Here is a 22,938-nt window from a genome sequence, read left to right as displayed (position 1 = left end):
CGTCGAGTCTTCTGGCGTCGAGTCTTCTGGCGTCGAGTCTTCTGGCGTCGAGTCTTCTGGCGTCGAGTCTTGTGTCGTCGAAACTTGCTTTGCGAGCTTATCTGGATCAATCTTTTCAACAATGGTACAAAGGAGTTGCAGATTCTTGAATGGAATTAGCGATTTAGAAGTTACTGATGCTGTTAGACTCACCGGCTTGTCCTTGAAAACAGTCTCCAGTGACGTCTCGGGATCATACAACTTTAGGAGTGCAATGAAATCGCGGACATTTGCAATTGTCATTGTACTGTCTTCACGAAGAAAAGGGGGGGTTGGTTAGCTTAATAGAATGATAAGTTGCGGACGTCCATAACTTGACCTCCAAATTTTCTTTGGGAAGACCGGGCCCATAACCTGTGATTGTCGGGGTGGATAAATGGCGATCAAGCTAACCAAAACTTGGGGGTCAAAATGATCAGATCATTTTGACCCCCAAGTTTTGGTTAGCTTGTCGCTATCCACAAAAGCACTAACAATCACATGTCCGTAGGGCCGGGGAATCACCCTGTTGTCACATCCGACGGCCAATTATCCGAGTTGAGGAGGTGCCACGGCTAGAGCATGATTGGCTTTCACATGTCCGTGTAGGGAAGACGGGAGGCACCGTTCCGCCCCCTCCTGATACAAACCCCGGCTCCCTAACGCCCACCCTCTCTCTTGATTCACCGTTGACATCGATTGAGGCCGGGCTTCTCTTCCCTACCTATCGCTAATTTCAGTTCATCAATGATCTATCACTCAAAGCTATGAAGGGATATCCGGAAGGCCATAGTTTTCCTTCGGCGGAATTTCAGTGTATACAATTTGGGCGCAAGCATAAAAGGATTTGTATCCTGCATATCGATTGGTGACCTGCTACACTCTACACCGCTGTTCATTCGTGTTCGCTTCTCTTCACCGGTCATCCAGCTCACCAATCTTTGTTTTCATTTTCTACATCTCTCCAATGCCTCTTCCCTCTCCTACCGAGTTATCATCCACTTCTCCTGACAGTCCGTTTCGAGAATCTATCCTTTTGCCAACGCTACCGGACATTGCCGTCTCAGATGAAGAGTTAAGCAGTTGGGAAATCTTCAGGCAAGGGTTCAACGGCAGACACGGCACCGCCTTTCAACAATCGATAGTCATCCTGGCCCTCACTCTCACCCCTGAGATCAATTGGAACAACGAAAGTCTACACCGCATGATTTCCCCGGAGGTTCCCCGCCAAAATTCAAGATACGTCGTATTATCTACCTTACTTGAGATCTCCCAATCATCACGGCCTACCGTTTCAGACTTTGACGAAGAACATTTGCAAGCTTTTCTGAGTCCAACTTTACCGGCAGAACACTCTCTCCTTCAATCGGAAAGGCTTCGGGTTCACGGCTTTGAATCCGCACCCCTTCAGCATGTATCGAGGACTCTTGATTCACTAGGCTTATCTTTAGACCAGGAATTACTCCTTGCACTCCGGCGTCAACTTCTTGCCTTATTACCTCGTGACCGAATGCAAGACATGGCTATACCGATCACTTTCACTCTCTCTACACTGCCTGAGGTCTTCTGTGGGAGCACTGAGATGGCAGCTCTATTTGACCAACCTATCAACGACCAAAGGTTTCTACACATCATTGCTTTCAACCGCTTCAAACGATTCTCTTCCTTTCTTAATGACTGGGCTCAAATGCCGGAGGCTGAGTATTTCGTTTCTGATATTATGGCAGGAATTTACGATGAGCCCTCCCGGCACAAACAGCTGGCGATGCTTCTCGCGATCTTTCTGGTCCATCGCAACTTATTTGGAGCTGGGATAGCTACCAAAGAAATAGCTCCACATTTACCTAACCACCTCAGCCGGAGAGGGTTCAGCATTTTCCAGGAAGCGGTGTCTTCGTTTGCACAGAACTTTGGGTTGGAGGACACGCTTAATTCTCTTACACCGTTACGCTTGGGGTTCGAAGGATCTCAAGAACAATTTCAACGGTGGAAAGGCTACTGGGACCAATCCTGTCCAAAATATTGGAACCTGCACTTAGGACAGGATGCTACGTGGGAGCTGGGGACACTTTCTCAATCTCAATCTCCAAGGGACACATCAGATACGCACCATCCTAACGAGGCACTCTGGTACTGGGACAGGGGTACTATTAAGCGGTATCTCTCTTGCTGCTTTGGTCAGTATGACTAGGTTCCTCTGCTGTCGGTCCTGAGGTGTACCACTGCCGACTGAAATGGACGAATGACATCTGTCTTGGGACGCTGAGTTACCTTGCCCATGGGACCTACCAAGCAAATTCATAAGAGTGTTGGGAATTCTAGGCACTTGATTCGCTTAGTTACAGAGTGCATAATGGGGCGTTGAGGCAAGGAGGGATATATTTGCTTCAAGTAGTGGCAAACTGTTATTCGTGGTTTTCTGTCTCTACTGGTCAACTTTGGCAAGGTTCTGTGCGTCGGATAAGGCCGGTGGAAGGTGATCAGCGATTATTAGTTTTAACACGTCTCTACTTACCTCAGATTGCCAAACTATAACTGGTCGGTATGGCGCCCTCGTGTTCAGCCTTTTATAGTGATAACTTGTGGATAAGGACCCTGTCCGCTTCCTGACGTACAGCTCCACCACTGCGCCTTCTGTTGCCACGATTCTGTGGCCTTCACTTTGATATCTAATGCTCTCCCTCCTAAGCCTCAGCGTGAACCCTGTGACCATGATAAACCGTCTATCTTTAGCGCTCCGCCGTCACTTTCCTCTAGGTCAATACTTGCGGACAACAATCAACCTATGAACGACCCACCACCATATTCAAGTTCGAGACCCAATCGACGAGCATCTTTCGGTGCCCGGACATTACGCTGTCAATAAACCTCCTCTTTTCCATCATGCAACCCCCCCTTTTGAGATAGATAGACCTCTCCCATGTTGGGCTCTTTTCAATTAGGACTGCCACGTCACTCTGGGACGGATCTCATATGAGTCGACCTAGGTTTCCGATAAGGAGGCTTGTCTCTGTCTGAGATAATAGGTTGAATGGCAAGGGAGTGGCTATTCGGCTTACCCCCTCACTTTCTGGGCAAAATCTGGCGTCTATATCACGATATATAAGTATTTTATTTATGCTACTGAATCTTCTGCATTTTCGTCAGTGTTAGTAGTGTTGTTCATGCGGGAAAAATCAGCAAGTAATTATTGTTATCTTAATACTTCACCAAGAGTTTGGGCACTTATCATTATGGGTAAATCTAAGAAAGACTCGGTGTCAGATTTTCGACCCCTCTCAGCAGAACAAATTCACGAACTTTTTCAAAAAGGGGAGAACCTTTCCGTCTGGGAAGAGAATCTCATCCCATCCCTGAACGCCGGTCTCCCGATCGGACGGCTTCTCGAGATTATATGTAATGATCCCGGCGAAATATGCAACGAGATTGGCGAGACGGCAACTGTTCTGGTACGCAACGAAAAGTATTTTACCTATTACTTCCCTCCCGAAATTCAGTTGCGGTATCGGCGGCGAGAAAAGCAGATTTGTTCCAATTTCTTCACTGAGTGCGACAAAGACCTCGGCCGTGACGATACTATTGACGTTTACAAGAAGTTCATCCCATGGGCGGGACCAGATGATCTAGTGAAGGTTGCTGAAAATAGGAGTGGCCTTGCCGCCATGAGTGAAATATTGACCGAGTCTCCCGAGCGCCGCGAACATCTCCGTAAGCCTACCACCATGTATTTCTACGACATGTCCGCGTCATTGGCAATAAGGTCGCTGGAGGAGGACAGCAGGAAGAAAATCGAAGGCAACAATATGCTGTTGTGGTACCAGTACCCTATGAAGAAGCGGATTGCAGTGGGTTTCTGGGGTGTGATGAGAAAAAAGTTTGGGATTCACGGGAAAGTGGAACCTTGGGATGTTGTGGACGTTAACGACGAAGATTTGTTGACCAAAATCAAGGAGGAGGAAGGCCAGCTTGGTGAAGACTTCCGTGAACAGCTCCAATCAACTAGGAAGCTGGCGAAAGTTGATGAAGACGGCGACGATGCTGCTACTCTAGTCGGTGTCCCATGTGCTGGAGCTTCTGGAGCTTCTGTGTAGAGCAAGATCCGAGATGAGGCTTTTGCGATGCAAGAAAGGATATTTCCCACTGCTTCCGCCTACAACCTACTTCTGAAAAGCCGATTGATATCTAGCTCAGCTCGTAGCATATTTGTGCCTACTTCTTGAATAAAGCCACTAGAGGCTCTTCACCAATTTCAATCTCCGAGGGGTACGGTAGATATACTCCATCTTGAGAAGGACCCCCAGCGCTAGGGAGGTGCGGTTAAGCACTTTTTGCTTTGCTACTTTGTCAGTATGATTAGGTTCTCCTGCTGTCGCCCCGAGATTTACAAACTCTGGGCGGGGAGCCGGGGATGGCGTAAATGTGGATCGCCTGCCGAATTCGCAATTGGGAGAGGTAGATGTGGGCCTGGATGTGGGTGGCAGCATCACAGTGCTTCTCCTGTCCCGTACTTATGGACCACCTCCTAATTCTTCCTCGACCTAAGCTCATTTGTCCATCGTACTTCTCTATCCATTCAATCACCGAGTTATCTTCAATCATGTCATCCACCGACTCTCTAGACGGATATCCCTTTGATCTAAACATGACTCCCCTACCTCACGGTTCATCGAATCCAGCTCCAACTCCAAACAAAGAACAAGTGAATCCCTCGGACTCTGACTCGACGTCTACTAATAAAGTCAAGCTATCTAACTAGGAAAGCGGCGAATCTCCTAACGACATAGCTTCGAGGGGACAGGGCCGGAGCTATGGCGCGACTGAGCTTAAGCGTATCGCTCACTTTAAGGGCGAGGTCAAACAGTGCGATGGGTATAAGGGTTCGGACGATGACGGTTTGCTTTTGAAAAGGAGCAAGTGTTTGAAGTTAGGGGGCGGGCCTTAAAGGGACGCTCGGAGAGGTCAAACCATGTGTGTTGGGGTGTTGAAGATGGGCGAATGATCAAATATAGTAATGCAATGAGTTTAGCTTCGAAGGAGGAATAAGATGGGAAGGCAGTCGGAAGCCCTTCTTCCAGCTACCTATAGAGCCGACCTCTGTGAAGAGAACTATCTCGCCTTGACCGGTTTTGCGACGCTTCACTTGCGGCCCTTTTCCTGGGCACGGAAGTTTCATTCTGTGGCCACTGCCAGGATGGCTTAGGCTTCCATTCTAAAGGTCATTTACTGATGTTTCAATCCACCAACTTAATCAGACTGCTTGAAGCCTACGTGGATCATTACGGCTCCGTTCTTTAAGCGAACTTTTGAATGGAAGAGTATGTGTATATAAAGGGGGATCGTAGGTGGTTCTCGTTACAGATGTATTCACCAAACTTCTCACAAACTCGAAACTAGTCCGATTGAATTAGTGGACATAAAGAGTCTATTGTATATCCAAAACTTTTCTTCCTCCGTGTCTACCCATCCTTCAAAAGACTTACTCGAATCGATGGCCATGTGGTTGAACTCCTCAACTTCCCAGTCGATGAACAGGTGGTTGGACCACTCAATTTCCCAGTCGATGACCAGGTGGTTGGACTACTCAATTTCCCAGAAAGCAGGCCAAACACAGCTACCACAGGGTTTCATAAGATCAAGTGGTTTACAACAGACTATTCTCACGAACATCTCCAATCTTTCGCTGACGGACAGAGATGTCGTGACCAAAGGTGGAAGGCTTGACAAACTTCTCAGTATTCTCCTGATGTACCATGGGGAGTTTCGTGGGCCTGAAACGGAACGGTGTATCTACTCGATGAAGTCTTTACTCTATGGTTGGGTAAACACATTGGATGCTAAAGACAACGAGCAGAATCGGTGGATTTGGCAAATCAAACCTGCTCTCTATGAGGGCGAGGTGGCTATTTCGGTCAAAGGTGACCGTGTGAGCGCGGATGGATCCTATATTGATGGAACCTTAGGGTCATGGATTATGACCGATGAGGAGAATGGATTTCTCAGTATCTTGGGCTCCCCAGACACTGTCTATCTCTTCAGAATCGAAGATTTGGTATCAAACGGCGACCTGGTGAAGATCAAAAATTGGCAAGAGCAACCATGGGCGACGGGTGGCCAAAACACACACACACACACACAGAGCTAGAGAAGGAGCCAAAACAAATGTTCGGTCGAGACTGAGTTATCCCAAGGTATCTCTGGAAAAATGCAAAACCATGTACGGCACAACTGGTGAAATTCTTTTGTGCTATACATCAGTTTCCCAACAGACCAGAACGTGGACTACTTTGTTTGCTGGCGCGCTGAGGGCCTTTACAGGCAATACGTTGCATATTTCCATCGCGTCTTTCGATAGGTGATTGATCTGCTTTCTGTGTCAAAATATCACCCACTGTGTAACTCTACCATTTGAGAATAGATCCCCGGGGAGACGCACGGTTGAAATACTCAGAATAGCTTAAGATATTGCCGATTCTCTCATTCTCTAACTTAACTTCCATTATTGTCTAACTAGGATTAAGAGATTAGAAGGAGAAGAAATAAGTGTCGTCAAGTCTAGAATTCCATAAAATGCATCAGGATTCTCGGCCTGGTCTATGTATCTTAGGAGAGGATTGCAATGTGTCTCACTCGCAGGCCATCGTCTCTTCCGCAATCATAGACTAGGCGCTCGTAGTGATCTCGATACCTCCCAAGAAGAGCCGTGGTGTCATCATCCGAGCCACTGCATTCGTAAACTTTCACGAAATCTTTGAGGGGTCCTTCGGGAACACCACATATTTGGACCAAGAGCCTTAGTTACTTCTGATCTTCGAGTTGACTCTGGATCCATGCGAGCATACTATTTATATTTCGTCGCGAGCTCGTTCGGTGTTATGGAGATGGTTTGCTGAGAAGCGGCCATATTTGGCGTGACAGAACATACGACGAACCACGAGCAAACAAGCAGATTTTTGGCATCCGCTGCAAGGCAGACCCCAAGAGGGTTTCCTTTTCTAAAGCTTTCAAGTGAGTAAACCGGTGATCTGCCTCATCCGGCACTTCCGGCTTCATTGCCCTGGGGCTTGGGCTAATAATTTCTCGGATTTCGCACTTCCTGACGCCATTTCAGAACCTCTCTTATGTCCTCAAGGATAAGCGTTTCGTAATGTGCGCACTTTTAATGCACTTGATTAGGGAAGGCTCATTTTAGAGGTGTATGTCCATTGGCTTCGGATGCCATCCCTGCGTGCTCCGTCCCCTCTCCCCCGGCCTCCCCAATAAATGGTCGAGTTGGAAAGCCACATTAAAGCAGGACATTAAGCAGTCTACTCAACAATTCACTGACTATGCGTGTATCAGTGCTGGGGGTGTCGAGTTTGTGTATAAATTGCGGGAATTTCCAATCTGGTTGCCTTGCGTCTGCTGCTGCTTCTTTCCCTACTTCGTTCGTCCTATTCTACTGGCGTCAGCTACACCGCTCAAACTGTACCCAACCCAAAAAGAAACAAAGAAAATGACCTCGCCGAAACAACCGGGACAATTACTTATCGTTATCTTGGGAGATCCAGAAGTTTCCGAGACGTTGAGCCGTCAAGTAAGACCTCGTGATTTCGGCAAATGCATGCTCACTCTGCATCCAGTTTGATACCGTTGAACGTCCTGACAAACCAGTACACGTTCCTAGCCGGGACGCGCCGCATAGGCTTATCCGGACGGGAGAGAACGAAACGGAGATTTTGATCGAATTATGGGATAGAGGAGGATACGATACCCATGGGATTGTCAATTTTTATTGTTCCCGCGGCCAGGCATTTATTATCGCCTTCAGCATGAACTCCAAAAAGACTTTTGACGCTATTAGGAAATTCAAGTCTGCGATTGAGCAGGCTGGACGAGGACAGTGTCCTCAAACCCTGGTGGGAATGTATAATCCTAGCCGACAAGTGGAGGTGACGGAACAAGACGCCAAAGAGCTAGCTACGGAGTTGAAACTTGGGTACTTCATTGTCCAAACTACGAGCTTTGACCAAGTTATGGCGCCGTTTTTCCACCTATGTCGTCGTCAATCTCAGCAAACCGAATCGGACATGTTGGATATCCAGCCGCCGGCCGGCTAGTTTTCTCGCTGGGCTCCCTTTCTCCGCAGGGTAAAGATATAGTATAACTAGGAATTCCATTCTGTTATTCCAACCGCAGCCATGTCTTTTTCCTTACTCTTCTGTCTCCCGACCGATCTCTCTCCCCATTGATACTCCGGAGGAAGCTGTATCAAGGCTGGATATCTAACTTCCAATGTCCCTGTACATCTCTGGCTTGATACTGCATTAGCCTAGCCATCATGCACGACGTGGGCTTGGGCAAGCCAAACATTCGGCACCATGCTCACCTCTGTAACATCCGAAGCTAACCCACCGCTCCGTTTGTGCTTGGGCTCGAGGCTCTATTTCTTCCCTTACCGCGCTCTTCCTCTTGCTCTTTCCAATCACCTTTTCCCGACTAGATATCCCGATTACCTCACCCCCTATAGTCTAACCGTACTCTGGTTAGGCTCAGGTTTACTTTTCTATTCTTTACGTACATAATGGCTCACCGGTTAGCACTCCTCAAACAGCAGATTCCTTGTATTATGCAGCCATCTTTTCATTAACCAGGTCGAGAGGCCCACCGCGCTAGAAGCTAGTAATGTCGAAACGAAACGGCAGAGCGCCACTTCCATTCCCGCAGCCTCACCGGTTAGCACTCACCAAGCGACAGATTGAGAACCTAAGAAGTGACTCGATTTTGATGCTCCATGCCTTGCATGAGGCAAACATAAAGCCTGAGTTCTCGCTCAACTCACTTTCTTCCCATTCAAATTGGAGTATTCATTGGTTTGATCAGCTTTTACCTGGCACTATGGCGACCAAAATTCCGGTCCTCCCTTCCACAGCTTCGTTAAATTCGACTCAGTCTGTTCCAGAGACCTTCTTACGCTTAGCACCAACCTTTCTCGATGCTGTCATCCCTGGCTACTCGACGCTAGACAAATATCTCCATATGACCGCCGGTATTGATCTATCTTTCTACGTCTCGGTCGGCGTCTTTTTCTTCCTCTTATGGACTGCAATACGTGTGACAGTCGCCCCATCGGTTGAAGCTTTGATGACGCTCTGCGGCTCCACTGTTATTGTTCTCGAATTTGATCCGATGTTCGACCAGATTCTGGATTGGTTACAGGCTAGTAAACGGATGTAACATCTTCGAAGTATTCGAGCTGTCAGCACGGGAGGACGTTACGGTTATGAAGAAGATAAAGATTATAACAATGACGGCGACCAGTATGTGGATATGCAAACCAGTTCTGATCCCACGATCTTCAATTTCAATGCCTGGGCTGCAAGAAGGCCGCCTAAATACTACCCGGAATCTTCGTCGGGACTATTTCACCACGACGGCTATTGGTTCCGCATTACTCGAGAGAAGGAACATGTTCAGCCCGGCTATGCGCTTCCCTCGACGCAAGAAAAGTTGAAAATATTCGTTCTTTGGCCGTCAAACAAGCCCCTAAAATCGCTAATCAACGAGGTTCGAAAATTGCAGAACTCTAAAGGCTTATCATACACACGTATCTTCCGCCCAGAGCCCTATTCAGAATCACGAAAGAATCGAAGCTGGAGTAGGATCGCCACCCGACCGTCACGATCCATAGCAACAGTCGTGCTTAATGAAGCACAAAAACAAAAGATTTTAGCCGACATGAACGAGTATCTTCTCCCAGTTACAGAGAACTGGTACGCAAATCATGGCATTCCTTATCGGCGTGGCTATTTGTTTCACGGTCCTCCAGGGACAGGTAAATCCAGTATGAGCTTCGCTTTAGCAGGTGTTTTTGGGCTCTCAATTTACTGCCTATCGTTCAGTGGAGCCACCCTCACTGAGGACGAGCTGATTACTCTCAACTCTAAACTACCACGACGATGCATACTACTCCTAGAGGACATCGACTCGGCCGGGCTCTCCCGATCTGAACCACGAGAGAGGGGCGAGAAGGGATCCATATCTCATGATTCCGAGAAAAGAGTCGGCGACGGAAGTACGTCAGAAGAACCAAGCTTAAGTGACGTATCTCAGAAAGTAAGCTCTATTAGTATCGCCGGCCTCCTCAACGCCATTGATGGCGTGGCGTCCCCTGACGGTCGAATCTTGATCATGACCACCAACTATCGGCAGAGGCTCGATGATGCACTCCTTCGCGCGGGAAGAGTGGACATGGAGATCGAATTTAAGCTGGTAGAGAGCTCGCAAATCAAGGATCTCTTTCTCAGTATTTACAGTGCTGGCCTGAGGAATAACAGCCGGTATCCAACAAAACTCAGCGACGTCTTGCGAAAGGCCTATTCTCCCACCTGTGACCTGGATGGACAACATCTAGGGCATAGGAGCTTGGAAGCCGGCGGGTCGTCTAAGGAAGCTGATCTCGTACAGACGGTAATTACGGGCGATAATTTGATCGGGGCGGAGCTTCTTGAGTCATTAGCAGACAAGTTTGCTGAGGAATTTCCCCCTGGTGTCTTCAGTGCCGCCGATATTCAGGGATACCTTCTGGATCGCAAGAAAGATCCAAGGAGGGCTGTGCAAGAAGCCGCAGGATGGCGAGATCAGCACCTATCACGGCGCAACCTAGAACAGGAAAGATGACTGTTAAGGGTGCAATTATGATATGAATTCTGAGACGAAGGAGTCTAACTAACAGTGGCGCGGTGAACGCGACAGAAGAGTGTTTACGCGCTCAGCCTTGTGCGGGGTGGCCAGCCTTGCATGGGTATCCCACATGCGGTCAGCTAGGCCGTGACAGCACCATGCGGAAAGATAAAAAATCTTTGACGGTAGACTACATGTCGGACCAGATATTTGCGAGTGGGATCAACTTCTGCCGAGAGTTATTTAATATTCTATCGGCTACTTATGTGTTATAGTATGAATAATAGAACTTTAAACATGATTTCACGATTAGTACGTAAAGAGTGCAAAGGTCGTAGATATCATAATCTCCCTTCGGGAAATGTGAAGTATTTAGCTTACAAAAGGGTCATAACATTTCCTGTCTCTCTACCTTCCAAAACGGTTGACTTAAAAGAGGTAAAGAAGTGAAGAGTGAGGAAGTGAAGAGTGAGGAAGTGAAGAGTGAGGAAGTGAAGAGTGAGGAAGTGAAGAGTGAGGAAGTGAAGAGTGAGGAAGTGAAGAGTCAAGACTAGGGGGGATAGGGCTAGCTCTGTTTAACCTGGATAATCACGATAGATCCGGTCATGTGCTACGCATCATCTCTTTCGCCCTACCTTCTGAGCTATGGGCTTCCTTAGAGCCAAGTCATAACTGGAGTCAACTCCGTTTGTTTTCCGTGCCAAGGCACTCAAGGCCCACCAGCGAAACTCTCTTTTTCCTAGCACAATCCTACAGAAAAAGACCCAATGTGCGCCAGGCCTTCTCGCTCCTGAGTGGCTAACTATATTAGCTCATGAGGTAAAATAGCTGTATGGAGTTTGGCGTAAGTGGGGACTGCTATACTAGTACGTAGAATTCCGAGCCTTCCGACACACAAGAGGGCGGCTTTAGTTGAATGCCACCTTCCGAGAGAAGAGTTCCCCGAGGCCGTCTTGACTACTTGTAGAGGGTTGACCACAGCTGCAGGTGCTTCACCAGCATGTAAATACGATTGGACAAAGGCTGATGCTGACTGCATGCACGCTTAGACCGCTCTCTTCATTCTCTACGTTCGCAGCTATGAAGGGGGGAGGACATCAGGCACCTTCCGCCGGCTGACTGACTCACTAACTAATGGTTAGCAATGAATACGCGCCCACTAAGCCGCAGTACAAATCCTATCACAGAATTGGCATCTGCTTCCGGGTGGTTCCCCGTTGAGAGTGCGTCCCAAGTTGATTATTGCCTCAGTCGCGCGTGAACGAAAGTGGATAGAACTCCGCAGATTTGTGGATGCTAGCTGACGAGCGGAACCGTTCACATCTTGCCGGCGGCTGACAGACGTGAGCTAAAACTAGATACGAACTCCCCTTTGTAAGGGATATTGGGTCTCTACTAGATATCAGCGGCCAATACATATTCAGAAGTGAAGGTCGTAAGCTGTCGCATTAGAAAACTCGTAGGATTCTTAGATGGGAGGAGAGGAGAATAGACTAGCCTGCGAGGTAGAGTAAGGAGCGACTGAAGTGTCAGCTTGTCGATCGACGCTCCTCATTTGGGAGCCAAGTGTATTTGGTTCGTTCACCTTTCGACTGTGCAGGTACTTGTGGTTGGCTGCCGAAGGTGGGAATATTCTAGGACACTTCACAATGACGTCGGCCTCTGAACGGCGGGTTAGTCTCTAAATACGATGTCTGTTAAAGCTTCGTCGCTTCACTGGTGACTGCCGTTAGGCTTTCTAATTAGGATAAGACTCTGGGCCGGTTTTTGAAGTGAATGCCATGCCCGCTTGTGGTGGATAGCGTTTGGCGTAGAAATAGCACAAGGTCGGTGTCTCAGCAGTACTGTAGCAGTTTAGTTTTGGGCAGGAAAAGACAGAGGCGATTTCTGTTGTACGCGGTTTCTCGATTGAGAGCACGGTGGGTATTGTTTTCCTTCGACTCGGTTCCATCGCCAGTCGAGAGGCAAAATTTTTGATGGAGCCGTCGAGGTGGAATAGCTTTCATGAAAATCAAAATTTGTCACATATATTGGCGCTGGCTCTCTACGGGGGAACTCACGGTTGTTTGGCGTTAATTTGAGAACCAGAATTTTCTCTTCGATCCCAGCTTTTACCTGATGTGGCGTCCTTCCCAATTTAATCTTCAGTCTCTTTCACAACCTCGAGTTTCTGTCCAGGCCACGATGAACAAAATCTTCATTTTACAAGAAAAGTGGCCTTTTTCCAACGACGCTGCCACCTAGTAGATACCAAAAGGTATCGAATTTGCCAGTACCTCATCTGCGATCCAAAAATCTGTTTGGCCCTCCAGTTCCTATAAGCACGAGTTGAAAGATTGATCGGAGACTCAGCCTCGCGTACTCGCGCGCCACCAGACGCCTAGCGACTGACGCAGAGGAAGACGGTGGATCAGACTTCTCCGGTCCTACATCTCCTTCTGTTGTCGTCCCAATAGCTATTTCAAATAAGCTATTCTTACTTTGTGAGTAGAGATGAGTGAGTCTGCCAACGCCCTCCTTCTCCATCATATCATGTGACTGCTTCGAAAGATGTAGAGTTTCCGCAGTTCTCACTCCTCGGAAACCATACATCCGATATTCTGCCGATTGGGCCGTAGGCCAAGAGGTCATATGACTAATCGGCGGGATGTATAGTTTCCGCAGTTCTCACTCCTCGGAAACCATACATCCGATATTCTGCCGATTGGGCCGTAGGCCAAGAGGTCATATGACTAATCGGTGGGATGTATAGTTTCCGTAGTGTCACTCCTCTGGAAACCATACATCCGATATTCTGCCGATTGGGTCGTAGGCCATGAGGTCATGTGACGAATCGGCGGGATTCATATTTCGCCATGAAGACCTGGTTGGACTTCATTCATACGCCAAATTGTCATCCATTACTGAATTCTCTATTGGGGAGAGACTGGATGACATGGAGTCTAGTGGTTTGAGTGCAGCTTGATCTTGACAAAGTTTCCTAGTTGTCCACATACATTATGTCGGATGATCCTTCTTTCTATCCTATCCCATGAGTGTAAATCTTGCGATCTGTCGCCGTTCCTAAATAAGGGCTGGTGATACAATAATCTGAAGCGGTGGCAGAACTTCAATGAACCCTTCTATTCGTAGGATAACTTGTGCCTATTTCATAAAGAAGGGCTCTCGGAAGACGTACGGACAGACAGGAGAATTGATTCATTTGTCGGTCTCATACTGGACAGTTCAAGATCTGATATGTTACCTGCCGATATTTCTTCGTTGACACTCCTTGCATAGTCTCTACGTTGAATGAACTTCCAAAAGCCCTACGATAAGATCGTGCGTGACATTCAAAGTCCCTATATTGAAAAGTTATAAGATACTCCGCCTATATTCCAATGGGGGGTGATGTTATTTTCGCAACCTCCTATAAATAGTAGTGTGCGTGTCAGAACGATTGAGGAACTAGATTCTATTTTTAAGGACTTTGGACTTAAGATCTATATCTAAATCCCCTTCTTTTCCTTTCCTAGAAGTATCTGTTTCGCCCAGGAAAAAGTCTTCATCAATTCGCGGTCCCAAGAAATAAAAGATCCTACCAACATCTCAATTGTAATACATTCCCAATCCTGGCCTATTGCAATTCTCTAGAAAGTATGAAGATAGTGAGAATTCTTACTCTAGCCGCCCCAACCCTCGCTCTGGCGGTACCTCAGGATGAATATGACATTACGATCAACCCATCACTTATTCCTACCTTCGGTATTATCCCTGGCATCCCTAGCTCTTCCCAGCCCGGTAGCTGTCAGGGCGCCAACGATATCGACATCCCATGTCAATGTCCACCAGATATAGACATATTTATTCAGCGTCTCGAGCAATTCACCTCGGCTGGGAATGCTTTCGGTATACCGTTGGAATTTTCGAGGGATGTGAACGATATGTCAGTTGGAACACAGCTCGATCGAGTTAATGCCTGTATTGTCACTCTGCAAAATTTTGACGACACTGTTATAGGCGCTGGATGCCCCGCAGCGTCTGCGCCTAATTTTATTACTATGCAAACAAATCTACTACAGCAACTGCAGGGCGAGATACAAATTAGCAGATGATATAACATGGTGTTTTCAAGACATTAGCGAAAGTTAAGGGAGGACAGGGTTCAAATTGAAGGGGGAACGGTAATTAAATATAGAAGGGTACTAAACCCGACGAATTTAAGAGATAAGCTCTAGTTAGTAGATAGGAAAGTGATTTGATTGTTGCACGTCTCCTCTTCAAGAGTGTCTTGGCTGTTTAATTACGTATATCATATAATCTTATAGACTATTCATGTGGCTACTCTACAAGGTGGAGCAGGTTAATCGCCTTTATACAGTGGGTCTTCTAGGGATTTCAACAGTCCCACTGGGTTATAGATCGAGGATGTAAAATGGCCATCATCTTCTAAAAATGGCTCGAGTTTAACCATCAAAGAGCAGCAGTATGTATTCCTTTTCATCCTTCTTTGATGGGAGTTATCGGTTATGGGATAGAGAGGCCTAATAGCTACGAAGACAGAGAGGCTTTGCGAGATACCTCTGGTCCTTTCAACAGTCAGTGCGGGGGAATGGTGGGTCTTATCATCAGGAGAAATTGAAGCGCGCAAAACTGGAAAGTCCTTATATGTGTTTACTTTGAAGCTATCAACTGGCAATAATTCAAGAATCTATATATTTCAATCAACACCCAATGACCATCGAACTGTCTGAGTCCTGTTTAACCAAAAAGTGTACGAAGTATAACTATGATAAGTGGCACCGAAGTGTTAGAAGAGGCATTTGCGAACGGGCTCATGTCAGCAAGCCCTGGTGTCAGGCTCGTTAGAGTGGTCGACATTGCTGACACTGTAGGAGATGCCTCCACTGTGAGGCTTGAAACGGGAAGGCTAGGAGTCATGGAGCCGGAAATGCCGCTGCTTAGCGTCGAGAGATCGAGAGTGGTAGTTGGGGTGCTTTGAGTAAGAGAGGACTCTGAATTCGACATCACCGGAAGAAGAAAAGACGGCAAAGCCCAGGCTGTCGCATTGTCCGTGTCTCCGCTATCTCCGAGTGTGATATTTATATTGAGGGAGCTGTAGTTTCCGTCGATATGAATTTCAATATCCGGGTGAGCGAGCTCCGCTATAGTTGTATTCCTAGGGACATTGCCCCTTCCGTAGTACTGTCTCAATGGATTGGTGGGGAGTTTCATATTGCGGCGCGCGGTGATTGTGATGGTTGACTTCTGGACGTGTTCGTTTGGAAAACTTGTGCTTTTATAGAGTGAGCCTGACTCTATTTTTAAGGAGCCTACACTAGGATAAATTTAGAATTTTCTTTTTCTAGAGTAGTGGTTTAATTATAGAATCATAGTATAATTACTATTCTATAAAAGAACGCATTGTCGTTATTACACCCCATAGACCTCCACCCTCACTTTGCGATCGAGAAAAAGCTACAAACCGGACTCATTTTCTAGTAGAAGTGACTCTATCAATCATCAAAACTCTGTGTTCTAGGCTCTATTATTTAACACTTATAGGACTCAAAGAATGGGTGAAAAACGAAAGACCCACCATATGGAACAAATTCCGTATCCTAACCTTCCGGCTTTAGAACATGGATCAAAAGAAGACAATAAGCAACATCAACAACTCATTCAGTCTGAGCAGGGAGCTAGCAGCAGTAATAGTGAAACCCAGGGGAAGAACCAACCCCCAACGGATGATAAATCGGAAGAAGGAAGCAAAAGCTCCAGCACGGACGACCAAGGTGACCAGAATATGGTAGGAAGTGATGCAAACTGGCCCGACAAGAACGAGACCGGCAAGAGCGAGACCGATAAGAAGATGGAATCGGAGAAATACCAAAAAGAACAGCGGAGCACAATTACTAGAATAATGAACTGCGGACAATATGATTTTTATGGAATCCTTGGTGTCACGAAGTCGGCGATGCTACCGGATATCTGGAAAGAGTATAGACGGCTTTCACTCTTGACTCACCCGGATAAGACCGGATTTCGAGACGCGTCAGAAGCTTTTGGTAGTAAGTATAAAAGGTTATGTGGAGGATATACCATAGATCACTAACACGTTTCATAGGGATCTCACAGGCATGGCAGATTCTCCGCGATAAGGAAAGTCGCCGAGAGTTTGACCGGGATCCCACCCGGTTCCACAAACGTTCAGTTCTAAACCCCTTTACTGTGTACGGGGAAGAGTTTGATGAAAATGCTTATGGCGATGATTCTGGTGAATCTGATTTGTCCGAAGAAGAGGATATCGACCCATTCCAGAAGCCCGACCTACATAGATTGCAGATTTATAAGGAGGCTACGCCGTTCGTCAGTAAGCTCCTTTCCAACCCCAAGGATGAGTCTAGCGAAAAGGCAATCGATGAACTCAACCAAAAAATCTACGCTCTGAATCAAAAAGACAAGATCAAGGGGAAGGGGACCTTCTTCATAAACACTCGAGTCTTAAAGGGTATTGGTTTAGGCTACGCAACTGCCACCGCTAATCTTAAGACTAACCCAGAGGATGAAATATCGTTGAAGGAGCTACTACAAGCAAACGATCAACTGTCCAAGACAACAAGACTCAACTGGTACCCTATAGAATGGGATCTCGATATCTCGGCGGAGTTGCGAGAACGAATGCGACAATTAAAGGTGAAATTAGACAAAGAGGAACGCGAAATGATTAAACGCTTCAGAACACATGAGGCTGATAACGGAGAAAAGCATCCAGGTGCTAGTGCTAGCGATCCGCATAGGCAAGGAGAGCCTTCCTCTTCCGAGGGAAAGGGTAAGGGACATGCGAAAGAGTCTTCTACGAAAGGGGATGGAGAGCCTTTCTCTTTCGAGGGAAAGGGTAAGGGACATGCGAAAGAGTCTTCTACGAAAGGCAATGGAGAGCCCTCAAATTCCTGGAGGGAAAAGAGCGACGGAAGTGAGAAGCCTCCATTGGGGAATGACAAAAGACCCTCTTCTCGCTACGACGCTAGCTTAGGACAGTCCTCGTCCAGGGCGGTAGCTAGATGGCGACCGGGGCTAACAGAAAAAGGCGAGAGAATATTGGCGATGGCACCATATGAGACCCAAGATATATTTAGGAAGCCAACAATAACGAGATGCAAGTTTGTCGTTGAAAAGCACGAGGGCCGTAACCCGATCGTATTCGAAGACTCGGTGGATCTAGGAGAGAGGGCAACTCGAGGGTATTTGGAAGATTTACCCGAATCTGAGCGAGTTGATATACGGTGCAAGAAGAACAACTACACCCCTTTCGATCGGAAGGGTTTTATTGACATAATTGGTGTGACCCCGGAGCCAAGCGACGACCCAGACAGGTTTCCATCCATTGCCATCGCAGCACGGTACAATTATGGAACCTTGGTGACGAATAGATCTGGTTGGAGAAATATTTTTAAGTCCAAGGCTGATAGAATGGTCGAGGATTTCTTTCCGAAACACGGGCTTGAGATACCATGGCGAAAGCGCGCCAAGCGGGCCGGGCATACTCGTCAGTCCCTTACGCTCTACGATAGTCCTCAAATGCATTCAAGAAGCGTAGGTATCACCATGAGATCACCGAGGTCAAGACACCGCGAAATGGTAAGGCCTTCGAACGCTCTGTACGGGAGAAGGAGTCGTTCCACAAGCTCCAACGACAGCTACCTTTCGGACGAAGGCCACGAAAGACTTTGGAAGGTGGAAAGAAGCGTCGAAGGTATGGAAAACAGATTGCTGCAATCTCTGCAATCTCAACAAGACTTTCTGGAAACTTTCTCTATCGATTTCAAGAAAAGTATGACGAAGCTAGTGGAAAAAATGGCCGATGTCGCGGTTCAAGAAAGCTTGGAAGAGTACTATAAGAGGTAATATTCATTCGGGCAGGAGTGTTTTCCAATTCTGTATGTGAACGGAGGCGCGAGATGAACTATTCATTCAGCTTAGATTGTAGCCTTGACTAGTTTAGTTATATATACTCTATCCCTTATCTTCGACACTCATTGACATTCAGCCGTAACTGCTTTCCAGAGCGAATACGCTGCCACCACGGCGTCACCACGAAATCTCTTTTTCTTCCCTGCTTTTCTTGTCTCTTTAATTATTGGCTTCTATTGAGCAGTGTTCAGCGGCATGTGATTATTGTCGGACGGGAGGGGCGCAAGAGGTAAATCAGGCGTAAAGGTTGCTGTGCCAGATATTATCTGCCCGCACAAGCGGCAATGAATAACGGTAGGATGGATGATGGATGATCCAATGAACTGCACTGTCGCTGCAGGAACGACATAAGCTGAAAGTGGTATCTGTATCGAATTTGTGTGTGCTTGATAGGCTTGGACGACCGAAGGCGTCTGGCTTGCGGGTTGGGTGAAATAGTTGCTCGAGCCTGACGGTGTGGTGGGAAGTGACAGACCGTTAGGCCAAGGTCCTTCTAGGGAGGTAGTAAAGTCGAACGTCGAACCATGTTGTTGCTCAGGATAAAAGTCTTCCATTTCATTCATTCGAGGCTGAATTGGTATTCCAGCGTATGCAGTTACCCGTATTAAGTGTCCCTGCAGGTCACACGTCGCTGTAGGGTCATATATATATCCTCGCATATCTAAGTCTGGCGAAAGACTTTCTATTTTTTTCTTCACAATGTGGAACCCGAAGCACTGGAAGTACTCTGCGTAGGTAGGAGAACTGCCTGAACTCGTCTCTCCGTCTCAGTTGGAAGCTGGACAAGGTACGAATTCGATACGGTCCGGCTGGCGCGGCAGCTCGGCAGAATGGAATTTACCTAGATTAGCCGGAACTAGTTTAGCTTCTTTAGCGGTGGACACCTGGCAAATCATATCACAACCACCCTTCCATGCGGCCACCTTGGCCGCATATTCTAGTTCGGCCCACAGAAGCGTTCAATACCTATGGATCGACGATGGCGACGTGTGACCAGTAGGCGAGAAAAACTTGGTCCGCGGCAGGGGGTGTTTTCCTCAGCGAGTCGCCTATTATTTCCTTTCAGCGTGGAGGACTAGTGACGGCGACTGCTTGAAACCCTTGCAAAGGGCGGGACATCAGGAGAGGTCTGCCGAAGCTAGAGAACGATCCTGGCACTTTGCCAACCGGAAGGTATTGTTCCAACCCTCCAGAGACCTGTACGAGTAGCCGGCACCTGATTTCTACGCAATGCGAGCACGTCGACACAACCGAGGGGGGCTTACTAGTTTTAAGAAGCGACAAGGATTGGTGATCCTGATGACTTTGTCTAACCTAATTGAGATCCCGTAGGCGAAATGTTGGGCGCCAAACTCCTGCAAGAATCGGGGACATGGAGCGCTTCCCGGAAGAAGTGACGGGGAGTTATGCATGCACTCTACCACGGAAAAGAGGCCTCCATTCACGCATACCGCTGGAACATTCAAGTCTATTCTCAGACCTGGTGGTATATCCGGAGCTTGGACCTTAGTTGGTAACTGAGAAGGGTAAGTAGGTGTCTCTGCAGATACTGCGGGCACCGCTGCTTTCTTCCAGGAGGGCCACACACTCCAATCGCCGCAATGGGCGCTACTTCAATTCCTCAAGCGCACTACTTCTTGCAGTCCCGTAATTATTGCTCGGAAGCTACGTCTGAGAGGTCAGTCCACGTACGAGGATAAGAGAAGTACTTGACCGATCCACACCCCCTTGATATTCCTCGCCTTAAATGAAGGTGGGAATTAAGTACACACCCTCGGCGAGGCCCGGGCAATAGAGCTCAGCTTTACTCTGGCTACAGACTATTCCCCGCTACAATTACCTCATGAATACTGTGAAGAAAAGTGACTAGAGAAGAATGGCCTTGTGCAGAGATACCTCACAAAATACTCCTACTACCAAGCCAGGCGGCGGGGTGTTCGACAAGTGTAGGTTCCACTCACCTCTTCACTCTTGTCTTTCTCTGAGAAACTAAAATGTCTGGATCCTTGCGGTCCATTTGAAGATGTTACTAGAACTCGCCCCTTCTTCGACCACCGTCGACCGTTCCACCTGAAGACACCTCCCTTGAGACCATTGGCGTCCTGAATATATGGTATTATCGTGATGACGGTGGAGAACCGTCCAAAACGGAAGATTTGGCAAGAGAGCATCGCACTCCAGACACTAAATCAGTGAATACGGTGGCAAAGAGGGTCATCTACACTCATGAGGAGGGCCGATGAAGAGAATTTCGATCTTCATGTCGAGCAGACTATTTACTGAGTCTTTCCGGACCCTCCGAAGGGCACAAAACGCCGCTATGTTAGACATTCTATCGTTGATTTGCGGCGCAGATGGATATCAGTCCTGGGTCGTGGCTTTTTACTGTGAGCTCTACGAAGACAAAGGTTTGATTAAAGAGCTTCCACCATTTATGAGACATCTCTAACCTGGATCAACAAGTGATACCATGCTGGATATCCCAATCAACGTTCAGCACTGGTCACCGTGGTCCTATGAAGACGCCTTCAAGGGCTACCAGAAGCTTATAATTGGCAATGTACTTCCTTCTATACCGACTACCTATACGCTGTCCTTTGGCAATGTTCAACGACAATGGTTAAGACGCCAAGGGAATGTGTTACGCGCCGAAACAGAGGTTTTACGCTCAAATGATCTTACAGAAGCGGGAACTTCGTTCCAAATACCGATTACACCGTCGCCTACTCCCGTCGCGTCTTTGAACGAACCAAAACTTATCGAGATATTGGAAAGCGCTTTATCCAGGCACTGTGACTCAAATAAAGAGCATCTGGACCACGCAGTATACAGTGTCCATCGTCCACAACGTCGCCTACTACTGGGAATGCCAGAGCATCCTCTCGTTATAAATGAAAGATTGTCAAGTACACGCCACCATATACGAGGCATTCACTCCAGTCTCGCCTGTCTCAGTCTCGGTCAATCTTTCGACTTTATCCACAAACCCGAGGTGGATCTCCAATCCTTAACCTACCTTTGGTACGGTTGTCCCATCGTCTGGGTAGTCGTGTCACCGAGGCATTCTACCAAGCTGGAGTCGCACTTAGTAGAACACCTCGGTTTACGGCACAGTTGCAGTCAATTCGTACACCACGAGCGTGTCATTGTCTCTCCATCCACTTTGCAATCCTGGGGTATTGATTTCAGCATTTTCCTACAGCACCCTGGAGATGCTGTGAGGACAGACTACCAGACCTATCGCTACTTATGGAAAATGGGCCCTAATCTGTCGGAGACAGTGAGCTGCTGCGAGGCAGACTGGCTTCCGCCACCGATGTATGTGTACTGCACGAAAGAAGACACAAAGTGTGGCACGTCCTCCCGAGTTACTGCTACCGCCATGGAGATTACCGAACCCCGACAGCTAGAGGTTTACGAACCATCAGACGAAGATGAGCCAGATACGAATGCCAGAGTATTCGATGAACAAAGTCGTCATGTTCTGATGGAGGATGTACCAGCTATCCCCGCAGGCTGCGATAGTCTAACGAACGGTGGAATTCAGGAAGCCGCCAACGACACCCAGGCAGGTACTAACAATATAAGGTCTCGCAATAACCATAGAGCACAATTCTCGTCGCCTCGAGCCATTTCGGACCGGAAAGCTATCACTAATCTTCATCCAAGCCCTCCAATATCATGCGACGACGCGGACGACTCCGATGAAATATTGTCGAGCTTATTTCTTCCGTCTCCTAATAAATCTTCAATCGCTCCCGACGGGGTAGCGGAGGATCAAAGTATTTCGCCCGAAAACGACTTCTTTATTTCGACCGGTCACCAATCCGAGCGGCGACTCCCTGTGCCCGCTCCGCCCATGATAGTCACCACCTCATTGACTAACTCACCAGAGGACACGCCGGAGGGCGATATACCTAGTAGCCGTCTTGGGTTGGAATCTAATCCTTCTGCTGAAGACAGTTATCAGGTTAGAACGGAGCACAATAGGGTTTGGCCAGCTACAGGCATCTCCCTTCCGCAACAAAGTCCAACGTCGGCCCGAACCGAGTCTCTCGAAGAAGGAAGCCCCCTAACCCCTTTCGTTCTAGAGGAGTCACTTGATCAACCATTGACGCTGAGATTTTGCGCCACTGCCGATGGGATCTCTACCACAAGCGGCTCCGTGCCGGCGGAGTCTACTGAGATAGACGACCACTCCATTGCTGCCCCTAGTCCTGGGAAGGTAGCACGTCTTCGAAGCATAAATCCTGATACACCTAATGAAGAGATTGTCCAGGACATCGAAGACTTGATTGGGTTTGGCGT

At 47.7% G+C, this 22,938-nt stretch overlaps 3 protein-coding genes across 3 annotated transcripts; all 3 read left to right on the top strand.

Annotated features, from left to right (window-relative positions):
* Positions 1 to 1,537: 1,537 nt before the first annotated feature.
* PV07_04721 (uncharacterized protein) lies at positions 1,538 to 2,209 on the top strand (the record flags this gene model as incomplete). Its single annotated transcript, XM_016391555.1, has 1 exon — positions 1,538 to 2,209. The coding sequence occupies one exon, from the start codon at positions 1,538 to 1,540 to the stop codon at positions 2,207 to 2,209; it is 672 nt and encodes a 223-aa protein (XP_016249074.1).
* A 3,369-nt stretch (positions 2,210 to 5,578) lies between these two features.
* PV07_04720 (uncharacterized protein) lies at positions 5,579 to 6,160 on the top strand (the record flags this gene model as incomplete). Its single annotated transcript, XM_016391554.1, has 1 exon — positions 5,579 to 6,160. The coding sequence occupies one exon, from the start codon at positions 5,579 to 5,581 to the stop codon at positions 6,158 to 6,160; it is 582 nt and encodes a 193-aa protein (XP_016249073.1).
* A 1,350-nt stretch (positions 6,161 to 7,510) lies between these two features.
* On the top strand, positions 7,511 to 8,114 carry PV07_04719 (uncharacterized protein; the record flags this gene model as incomplete). Its single annotated transcript, XM_016391553.1, has 2 exons — positions 7,511 to 7,591; positions 7,638 to 8,114. The coding sequence occupies 2 exons, from the start codon at positions 7,511 to 7,513 to the stop codon at positions 8,112 to 8,114; spliced, it is 558 nt and encodes a 185-aa protein (XP_016249072.1).
* Between the last annotated feature and the right edge of the window lie 14,824 nt (positions 8,115 to 22,938).

The sequence above is a fragment of the Cladophialophora immunda genome, assembly GCF_000835495.1.
Source record: "Cladophialophora immunda strain CBS 83496 unplaced genomic scaffold supercont1.3, whole genome shotgun sequence".
In the NCBI taxonomy this organism is placed as follows: domain Eukaryota; kingdom Fungi; phylum Ascomycota; class Eurotiomycetes; order Chaetothyriales; family Herpotrichiellaceae; genus Cladophialophora; species Cladophialophora immunda.
The sequence above is the reverse complement of the archived record's forward strand: the minus strand, read 5'-3'. Positions and strand labels throughout refer to the sequence as shown.